An 11,686-nucleotide genomic window follows, 5' to 3' on the forward strand; every position below is an offset into this window, starting at 1 on the left:
GATGAAGACATTTTTATGGTATGTTGGTCTACTAGACTTTTACGGAAAAATTTCGTTTGGTCCCAGGGGGCCACTTCCCCCCCCGCGCTGGGGCCCCCGTAAATTTTTCGTCAACGATACCAGGGACACCGAAGCACCGGGGAACATGAAATTTGGTGGGCATGTAGCCCCACTAGACTTCTACGGAAAAATTTCATTTGGTCCTCGGGGGCCACTCCCCCCCCGCGCTGGGCCCCCCCAAACCCAAAAAAATGCAGGTTTCCTAAATAACTACCTGAACCGTGGCACCGAGGATGAAGAAATTTTTATGGTATGTTGGGCTACTAGACTTTTACGGAAAAATTTCGTTTGGTCCCCGGGGGCCACTCCCCCCCCCCCCCCCCCCGCGCTGGGGCCCCCGTACCAAAAAATGCAGTTTTTCCTAAATAACTACCTGAACCGTGGCACCGAGGATGAAGAATTTTTTATGGTATGTTGGTCTACTAGACTTTTACGGAAAAATTTCGTTTGGTCCCCGGGGGCCACTTCCCCCCCCGCGCTGGGGCCCCCGTAAATTTTTCGTCAACGATACCAGGGACACCGAAGCACCGGGGAACATGAAATTTGGTGGGCATGTAGCCCCACTACACTTCTACGGAAAAATTTCGTTTGGTCCCCGGGGGCCACTCCCCCCCCCCGCGCTGGGCCCCCCCAAACCCAAAAAAATGCATTTTTTCCTAAATAACTACCTGAACCGTGGCACCGAGGATGAAGAATTTTTTATGGTATGTTGGTCTACTAGACTTTTACGGAAAAATTTCGTTTGGTCCCCGGGGGCCACTTCCCCCCCCGCGCTGGGGCTCCCGTAAATTTTTCGTCAACGATACCAGGGACACCGAAGCACCGGGGAACATGAAATTTGGTGGGCATGTAGCCCCACTACACTTCTACGGAAAAATTTCGTTTGGTCCCCGGGGGCCACTCCCCCCCCCCCCGCGCTGGGCCCCCCCAAACCCCAAAAAATTCATTTTTTCCTAAATAACTACCTGAACCGTGGCACCGAGGATGAAGAAATTTTTATGGTATGTTGGTCTACTAGACTTTTACGGAAAAATTTCGTTTGGTCCCCGTGGGCCACTTCCCCCCCCTGCGCTGGGGCCCCCGTAAATTTTTCGTCAACGATACCAGGGACACCGAAACACCGGGGAACATGAAATTTGGTGGGCATGTAGCCCCACTAGACTTCTACGGAAAAATTTCGTTTGGTCCCCGGGGGCCACCCCCCCCCCCCAAACCCAAAAAAATGCAGTTTTTCCTAAATAACTACCTGAACCGTGGCACCGAGGATGAAGAAATTTTTATGGTATGTTGCTCTTAAGGGCCCACATCAACCTAGCCCATAATCACTCATTTGTGATTTGCGCCCCTCACATAAAAAATGAAAATGCAATATTATTCTGCTTTTATCGCCCCTATCTTCAGTGGAGATGTTCAGAACTGCACCATATTTCATGTGTATGATTAACTTGACATCCTCTGGGGGTATCCTCTGCTAAGTTTTGTAGAATTTCATCCATGGGGGGGTATAAAATAAATTCATTTATGTGCACATTTAGTGACTGTACACTCATCGGCCTGTAGATGGTGCTGTTGAGCGAAGGGTTGCTGGTTTAGGATGATACTGTCACACACACACATGCAGGAATACAAACAAACGCAAGCATGCACACACACTGACATCCACACGCACAGACACACACCCATACACACACATACAAATCCACATGCACAGACACACACACACACAAACACACACGCGCACACATGTACGCACACATACATACACGCACAGACACACACACACACACACACAGACACACACATACACAAACACACACACATACACACACACACACACACACAGACAGACATGCACATACTATTACTTTTTTTAGGTATATACATAAACACACAATACAGCCAAATTACTCCACGTCATTTATTTTTGTGGAAAGCCAGTGCAGGCCTGAGCGGCGGTCATATTTTGTACCGCGATGCGGTACATCTAGTTGCTTGTATGTTTCGAAGACACTCGTAATGAATTTTTTAATGTACTCGTAACACAAATAAAGTACACTTTTATATCACTTATTAAGCATGTAATTAGTCCCTGCACACATTAAGTTTTCTTGAAGTTGTTCCAATTTAGCACACAAAAGTACACTAAATACACTTAAAGTTATTACAACTAAAATATACTTAGTACAAAATTAGTTGTTTCAAAATAGCATACTTCAAGTTCAACACACTTGAAGTATACTTTGCATTTTTTTTTTCACCATGGTTATCTGGCCTTTCAATAATGTTCTCAAAATGTTAGCACAAAAAACAAAGGGGAAAAGCAACATTTTATTTCTGAAATATTTTAGTGGGACGTTCCATCTTTGTTAAACGTTACTAGTTTTAGAATGTTGTTTGCAGAAAATGGAATGTTCCCTTAACGGTCGCTTAACGTTCTTAAAACATTGGATGTTTCGAATGTTCAGTCAGATAAAAATGTTGCATAACTTATTGGGAATTTTAGCATTACTTTGGTTAATTAAAAGTGATCATTGGTGTAAGTCATTACAAATAACAATGCAATGCACGAGTATTTGATGTTTTAATAACAGATTCCCATATACAAACTGTATATTGTGATATTGTTGGCCACGTCACCAGACTCAGGCATATAACCGTGTGCTAAATAAAAACACATGCAGTGGAAATTCAATGATTTTAAAGGAAAGCAGTGTGGAGGAATGGACTCTCCATTGAAATCGTCCTTTTTCATACATTGACGAGGCGCTGTCATATGTTGGATACACACACACACACACTACAATGAGACAAAACATCTGTCAGAACTGAATGCATTTGCAAAAAAATAAATAAAAAACAAATGGATGGTATTATTAAATCAGTATTTTAAAAAATGTACAAACAAAATGTTCCAACATCCACTAATTGGTCCCATTGCATTTCTCGAGTTAACAGCAAAAACAATGACAACGCTACAGTCATACAAAACAAAAGTCCCAAAATATCTGAGATAAAAAATTATAATAATAATAATAAACACAAACGAGACTTAAGTGTTAAGCATACATAATGTCAGGGGTAAAACACTGTTTTTTTTTCACATAATATTCTGTGATTAGCTGGGAATGATCGCATATTCAGTAGCTTAGTCTAAAACACAAGCTGCCTCTTGGAGAAGAAACGTTCAGGGGTCACTAAAGTAGCCGAAATCACATGATGTAACACTTAAACCACATTCAGGCTACAACCAGAGAGTGTTTTCTACGCAGACGTCTAGAAAAACTCATTGTCCTCAAATGTGGCTCTTCACAGACTTCTCAAAGCAAGTTTAATGCAATCCTAGCAGTTTCCTAGAACGTTCACTACAGAGAAAACAATCCTGTAAGTTCAGGATCACAAAAGAAACTTCCCGCTAACAGGGAACATTCTCTCCAAGTTATGAACAAATGTTCTTCCAGTAACGTTAATAGAACGTTCGTTCAAAGTTATCTGGTCTCGAAACATTAAAGGTCAAAAACATCATTCATGAAACATTTTTTTTAGTTGGAAACTATAGGTTTCAGAATGTTTCAAATTCAAAAGTCTGTTGACGACATTAGCTGTGTTTCCATCCAAAGTTGCGAATTTGTGCTCAAAACTGGAATATGGCATAAATCATTTGTGAATAAAGCAGCGTTTCCATCCCATGTGTTCAAGAGAACAATATCATCACTTCCTGGTGCAGAATATCAGTAATAAACTGTAAGTTTCTGCAATCGGGCTCTTTTCCCTCCATCATAAACGAGTGTGTCTCAGAGCGTCAGGCGAAACACAGTAAACACTGTCATGTTCTCTAGCGTTCGGATGCTGGTGTTCGGGAACACACTCGTGTGTGTGAGACGCTTCTGGAGGGAATTACACCAGATCACTCTGATCACACACTTTGACTTTCAGAAACACTAAACCAACATTAGAGACGCTGCGATGCCATTGGTCCACTGGTTACTCCAGTTATCCAGTCACAGCTGACGCTGAGCCAAAGTCACATGAGGTTTTGAGGGATTCATTCAGTAAATGCATGACTTGTTAAAAGGTAAAAAATTATATCCCTCAATTTCCATCAAGCATTTTTATATGCAATATCCAAAAAATAGGTGGATGGAAACACAGCTGTTGAATGCAGATGGGTTACTTCTGTTAACGAGATGTTAAAGCTGATCTGCTTAATGGGAATAATTGAACTGAACGCCAAACGTTCAGCCGTTTGATACAACATTGTCCTTTCGAAAAGTCTGCATGGCGTAATTCACACTCCACATCAGTGATCCAGATTTCTGAAAATAGTCAAGCTCAAATCAACCTGTAAATGTGCAAAATTTTGCAAGAGGCATAGCAGGTGTAAGGAATAGCGCCTACTACATGCTACAAGAGTTAAACGTGTCGAGAAGTTTCTCTCTTCGATTGCATCTGGCTTGCGTTCAACAAGGCAAATTTCAAGAGCTCTAAACAGTCACGTGGAAACGGCACGATTTCATTCAGCGGTGGCGTTTTTTTGCTTGGCAAAAACTTAGCAAATGTATAAAATCTCGCTTTCGCCGTTCATACGCCATTTCTAGACAACACTAGCCTTGTTAATCTCTCTAATCTATGAAGCGGAAAACTCGTCTAGCGGTCGGACTCTCAGTGGCAAAGCAAAAGATGCACTTCCCCATCCGACAGCTTATGAAGCACTAGCACACAAGAACAATAAATCATCAGTTCCCCTAAAATCTGCAAAACATTCAATGCATCTGTCGCTATGTACAATATAGGATCTTCATATATTAATTATTCGAGTTCATTATTCCATTATAGAGTAGTCTGAATATGTACAATAGAAGACTCAATGGTCAAATAAATAAATAGAAAGTAAAATGGCCGTGGCTTTCGGAGTGTTATTCGCTAAAGAAGAGGCCAGCAGGGTTTCTGCACAGAAGAGTCTCGATCTTCGATCGTCTGCAGTCTGTCTGTGCATCATGGTCCCGTGTGCATTTACATGTGACGTTAATGTGCAACTAAAGCGTGGATGGAGGACACATTTGGGTGAAACACCGGCTCCTGGCTCTCGGGAATGAAGCTTCGGCTATACGACGGTCCCGCTCGGCGAGTTTCCGTTCTGTGCTGACAGCGGTTGAGGCGGATGCTAGAGCAAAAACACAAGAAACACCATGAGCTTGACTAAAGCAAATCTACTGTACATTATACAAAATATATATTTTACAAAATTATTTGGACTCTAAAATTGGTACAAATTTAAAGTCATGTCTAAGCAAGTTGTGTTCCAAATTTGAAGTTGATATCATAAAAATTGAGGTTCCTGTGAGATTTTGTTTAGGCGCAGTACCAAAAATAGCCATCGGGTTTGATGCGCACAAATATGTCACAAAACAGCAGCCAAATATTGAATCTCGAGCTTTCCAATGATATGCTTCGTCAAGATTAGAAAAAGTTTTGATTATAAAATACATTTGAGGCATGACTCCGCCCACTAGGGGGAGGAGCCCGCTAAACGGTTTTAAAGCACCATTTCGATGGTATATTATTTATAAAAATTACTTTTGAGTGTTGAAGCTTTCGATTGATACCTAATTTATGATGATTATGACCTAAACTACGTGATAGGAAAAGAAGGCAGTTAAAGGATAAACAAAACTTTATTAATATATTTTAAAAGGTTAATTGGGAAGAGTGTAACAGTTGGTTCCGGAAATTAAAATAATTGAAAAAAAGAACTCTCTCCCATGATGCACTGCAAATGACCTATTGAATGACAATTGAAATGTTTTCAATGATGTCATTCGCAATGCTTCATGCTTCAAAATTAAATTGTGTTTTTCATTATGTGTACATAATTTTTGTGTTTGACTGTATTTCCTTAGTAAATTGCCTGCTTTGGCTGTAAATGGTCTTTTCCATCTATGATCCAGTTTGTTACACCTTTCTAAATAAAACAGTTTAGCGTTTAAAGGCCTTAAAGCGATTGAACCTATATCATTGCTGCTTTTTTATTTATTTTTTACTTGCATTTGGCGCATTACATGTGCTTTTTGAACTGTGCCTAAGGCTTTCCGCTTAGATCGGGACTCACCGCTTTGCCGGGTCGAGCCCAAGTGCAGATGAGCCCCTCCTGGCACGCGGTGATGATGCAGTCGTTCATGAACACGAGAACAGTGAGTCGCTCGTGGGCGATTTTCTTGCACACTAGCGGCTCCAGCAGCGGCACCTCATTCATGCGCGGACACAGCGTGGTTCCCAAGACCTTAGCGCCATCTAGCCGGTTGCTACGCGGCGCCACGTTGATCTTATCATTGCTTTTGCTGATGTTCCCGAGGCTGTGGTAGCGCTTGTGCTCCTTTTCCCCTCCAACCCCGGATTTGTCCGATTTACGCTCTTGCAGCGACAGCGTAGCGAAGCGTCCAATGCTAAACGGCGTAGTTCCTCCAGCGGCGACAGCGCCTCCGCTAACCGCGTTGCTCTCCGTCGCCCCCTGGCTTTTGGAAGTGTTTGCGACGGCAGGGTGTGGAAGTGAATTTGAGCGTGACAGCGAACGAGGTAAAGGTAGCGGTAATGTAGACGCCTGATGCGAGGGATGATGGTGGCCTTCGACAACGCCACTTCCGCTAGTGATGTTTAACGCCGTGGATGTCGTAACGGTGGAGCCGAAGGTGTTCGTAAGCGCTCTGGAAAGCGGAAGTCGCGGATATAGCACGTCATCCGTAAGATCCCACAAACAGAATTGTGTGTCTTGCCCGACGGATCCGAAGCGGTACGATACGGATGAAGCTCCACCTTTCGAGCTGTGCCGCGAGAGGCGCGATAGCGTGCTGCTAGTGCGCACGCGCGCGAAGTGTAGCGCCCCCTGCTGGAGATCCTCCTCGCTCCCGCTGAGCTCCATCGGCTCCATCGGATCGTCGTCCTCTAGGTTAGTGGTAAACGGGTCGAACGCCACAACGTTAACCCAAGACTTGTGACCGTGTCCGCGCGCTACGACTCGGCTTTCCGCAAACGACCACACCGTCACTAGATCGTCTTCTCCGCCGGTTGCTAAGTACTTCCCGTCGGGGCTCCAGGACACGCAAAGCAACCCTCCGAAGTAGCTTTTCATGACTCCTTGCAGCTCCATTGAGTCGAAGTGGAAGACGCGGAGGCATCCGTCCTGTCCGACACACGCTACGTGAACGCCGTCGGGTGAGAACGCGAACTCGTTCAGGCCTCCCTCGCCGACCACCCAGCGGAGTAACGGGTTGCGGGGCGTTTTAGTCTTGCAGGAATAGACGGAGAAGCCCTCGCCCTGGCGGAGGAGGCAGTACTGAGGCGCCGTGGTGCCGCATGGATGCTCCACGTTGTAGAGGTAAAGGTGACCGCTAGCGTGAGACGCCAGGAAGAGATTCTCAGACTTCGGCAGCCATTTTAGACACGTCACTTTTGATTTGTCTATCAATCTCTGCGGGAGAGAAAACACACAATATCAGTAATGTGACGATATGAAAATTATAAACTGACATTTATGATGTAAATTAGGGCTGGGATATATATCGATGCATCGTGAATCGAGAAATGATTGAGCAATGAGCGCTCTTCTTCGTGAGTATTTGAGTGTGCTGGTAAAAACTAGCCTAGAGCGCCGTCTGCTGGTAAAAACTAGCCTAGAGCGCCGTCTGCTGGTAAAAACTAGCCTAGAGCGCCGTCTGCTGGTAAAAACTAGCCTAGAGCGCCATCTGCTGGTAAAAACTAGCCTAGAACGCCGTCTGCTGTTAAAAACTCGCCTAGAGCGCCATCTGCTGGTAAAAACTAGCCTAGAGCGCCATCTGCTGTTAAAAACTCGCCTAGAGCGCCATCTGCTGGTAAAAACTAGCCTAGAGCGCCATCTGCTGGTAAAAACTAGCCTAGAGCGCCGTCTGCTGGTAAAACTAAGCTCAGATTTGGAAAAAATTGGAATCGATCCACAAATCGCGCGGTATATTGTCCCAGCTCTAATGTAAATATAATTTTCTTTTCATCAAAGAATCCTGGAAAATAAAATGTATCACTGTTTCCTTAAAACAATTAGGCAGCACAACTGTTTTCAACATTGATAATAATCACAAATGTTTCTCGAGCATCAAATCATCATATTAGAGTGATTTCTGAAGGATCATGTGACACTGAAGACTGGAGTAATGATGCTGAAAATTCAGCTTTGATCACAGGAATAAATTACACTTTACTATATATTCACATAGAAAACAGATGATTTGCATTCTAATAATATTTTTTTAAAATTCCTGTATTTTTGATCAAATAAATGGTGAGCAGGAGAGACTTCCTTCTAAATGTATTACAAAATCTTAGTGACCCCATAGTGATTGCGAGTTGTAAAAAGGTCAAGTAGTAAAGACTGAGTAGGAGCTTTTCATGCTTTTGAGTAGATTGAAAAATACAAACTGCCACGAGGAAATTACTAAATGTTTGTGGCTGTTTGCAAGGGTTGAGTGATCTAAAGCGGGTTCCTGTTTTCAATTTCACTGATGCAGAAACATGATGTCAGAATCCACAGGACGGTGCATCTCCAGACTTTTGTGACGTTCGCTGAACTAAACATCGACATCGACTGGACCAGGATTAGTCCACAAAATTATGCTCTCATATTTAGAAACTGTTCAGCATGGAAAAATATGAAAACTAGGATGGTAGAATTATGAAATTTAATCATCACTGGCCAAATCAGGACTGTAAATATTCCTTATGGAAACTTAAAGTGTTCCGACAGACACATCATATTTAGAACCTTTAGTGGTTCCCATAATGGGATCATTTGTGGATTGTTTTAATTAATTTAGTTTAAAAACATTTTTCATTTAATTTTATGAATTAAGCAGCTTGTAAACATACCTTATCACTAGAAAAAATGTAAATAACCCGTTAAACATTAAATTATGCAATCATTTTTAAAGTCCCCCTGTGGTGAAAATCCAGCTTTTAATGTAGTTTATGTGTCTATGTGGTGTTTTTAATGTGCTTTAAGACAAACCATGTGCAAATTCATAAGTCGACAGCATTTCTGAGTATTTCCTCCTTAAAACTGCAGTGAACCAAAGACAGTCTCAAAAACACGCTTTGAAATCGCTGGTGTTTCTGACGTCACAAACTACCTTGTAACCAATCAGATCAACGTGTGATCGTCAACCAGTGGATCTCTGAGCTGAGTGAGTGAGTGGAGGCGGGGCTCATTTGCATATTCATAGAACCATGCATACTAAATGAGGCAAGGTATTTTAAAGCATGACGAAAAAAAAATAAGGAAAAAATGCATAAATATGTCATTTTGGTGATGAAAGATGAGTTAAGGGATAAAATGATTGACTACAGAGGGACTTTAAGATGTTTCTCCTTATAAAGGACGTTTTTGGAGTTCTATTTAGAACCGTCATGTCTAAGAGTGTAACATCTGTGACTCGATGATGCAGATGTGTGTGTAAATGAGTGTGTTCTCCTCTGCTCACCTCCTCGTTGAAGAGTTTGCTGGTCTCTTTCTTGATGGGGTCGAGGTACTGCACCTGTCCTGCGGAGAAGCCCACGATCAGAGCCACGCTGTCCGCCGTGGCCGAGTACTGGTTAAAGTCGTGACACGTGGGCTGGGTTCCCTTATAGATGCGCTTGTCTATCGGCTTACTGAGGTCCACCGCCTGTAGACGCACAGAGATTCACAGGTGTTTCTGTCATTGGGGTTTGAAGAAGTTTTTTATTCGTATACACTGCAGAAATGATGTTCTTCCTCAGTGCTTCTGTCTTGTTTTCCAGCACAAATATCTAAAGATTCTTAAATCAAGATGCATTTACTGGAGAAGCAACATGATGTTTGCTGAGTGTATGCTGTGAACAAGTACAAATAGTCAGTGTGGTCAGAAAAATAATCATGTTTTCTCTTATTTTTCTAACCACATTGACAAATATTTATTCTTGTTTTAAGCACAAACTCACTTCATCTTGATACATTTTTCAGTAAACAAGACTTAATATCTTCAGTCAGCAGTAAATGTATCTTGATTTAAAGGGATATTTCACTGCTGGAAAGATGAATGTGTATTTAAATTGGGTCATTTATGTAGTAGAAATGTGAAATTATTTTAGAAGTTGGTGCCTTCTAGACTGAGAAAAGCCAGAAAATTTATTTTTGGCTCATGTGGATGAAAGACAACAACTCCCAGAATGCACTTGCTTCGCTGCCCTACGAGGCCACGCCCAAGCCACGCCCACCGGTTACAGAGGGCAGTATCGGAAGAAATGATTCAACTAGGCTACTAGTCGACTGGAAACTGAAAAGACGGCATTTTATGGTGAGATCCCCCTATGGGCTGGTTGAACACATGCGGGACGAGCTCCTCCTACTGGCTGTAGTCTCTCGCCTCTGGACAAAAAAGCCTCCGATGACGCTAAATGACGATTTTATGCTAATCGATGAAGTATCCCTTTAAGAATGTTTAGATATTTGTGCTGGAAAACAAGACAGAAACACTCAGGAAGAGCGTGATATTTTCCATTTTCATTTTAATTTTAGGTTAAACCTTTAGTCATTTTGTTATGGAAGCTTGTTTCCACCACAGAATAAAAAATAAAAAAGGTAATTCTGACTTTTTATCTAATAATTCGGACTTCATTTCTTGCTATTGTGAGTTTATATCCTGCAATTCTAACTTTTTTCTCAGAATTGTGAGATATAAAAGTCATAATTACTTTTTTTATTTGTTGATTCTGTGTCGGTAATCCATATTTAATGGTTTAGTCATATTAATATTTTTTCTTTTTTAAATATGTCTATATAGTTTTTTATTAATTTTTATTCCAGTTTTAGTTTGAGATATTTTAGTACATCAACAAGTTAAACTAGATGAAAATAAGTTATTTCAGTTAACAACAAATTTATTTTGAAGATGTTTTCTTTTTATGTTTTTAGTTTTAGTTAACTATAATGACCCAGATTCGGATATATATGATAGGACAAGATCATTGTATCAGTTTGGGATTATTTGCATTCGAATACTGATGGTCACAAACTCTAGTGTAACATTTTAACATCTAACATATTTTTTGTTCAAATGTGCAAACAACAACTTCAACCAGATCAAGAGGATAAACAAAACAACAACAAGACTAGAACTCAGGGTCAAGTGAGACATCTTGTGGTGGTTCAGTGGCCACTAAAACCATTTTAAAAGCATTTCAAGGACTGGACACTTATGTCCATCATAAACCAATGACCATCACAAAACTGATACTGAGCAGTGTGGATGTCTTCAACACAAACACAAGCTTTACGGAAAGCTTGCATATATGCATATGAGAGATTAAATCTAACATAACAAGAGTCCTGCAGAAACATTTCAATGCGATTCTCTTGATCTCGTGCTTCATCATCATCATCATCAACATCATCAATCCGCGAATGTTATATTGTAGCGCTGTTACATTAAAGCAATAGTACATTAAAGCAATGTTACATTGTAGCGCTGTTACATTAAAGCAATGTTACATTAAAGCGCTGTTACATCAAAGAGCTGTTACATTAAAGCGCTGTTACATTAAAGCAATGTTACATTAAAGCGCTGTTACATTAAAGAGCTGTTACATT

At 41.5% G+C, this 11,686-nt stretch overlaps 1 protein-coding gene across 2 annotated transcripts in view; it reads right to left on the reverse strand.

Moving 5' to 3' along the window:
• Positions 1-2,624: 2,624 nt before the first annotated feature.
• LOC307167434 (WD repeat-containing protein 20) overlaps positions 2,625-11,686 on the reverse strand; it is a 10,948-nt gene continuing 1,886 nt past the window's right edge. Inside the window, exons 2-5 of one of the 2 annotated variants that reach the window (XR_013822782.1) lie at positions 9,561-9,743; positions 6,167-7,522; positions 4,837-5,221; positions 2,625-3,659 (exon numbers count right to left, since the gene is read on the reverse strand). Coding sequence is in view for 1 of the 2 variants with exons in the window: in XM_079886545.1 (XP_079742671.1) it covers positions 5,162-5,221; positions 6,167-7,522; positions 9,561-9,743 (1,599 nt within the window). In the remaining variant the exon portion in view is untranslated. Of the gene's footprint in view, positions 5,222-6,166; positions 7,523-9,560; positions 9,744-11,686 lie in introns of both variants that reach the window. The other variant, XM_079886545.1, reaches the window with a different exon arrangement.

Source organism: Squalius cephalus (genome assembly GCF_949319135.1).
Source record: "Squalius cephalus genome assembly, chromosome: 11".
NCBI classification, from domain to species: Eukaryota; Metazoa; Chordata; class Actinopteri; order Cypriniformes; family Leuciscidae; genus Squalius; species Squalius cephalus.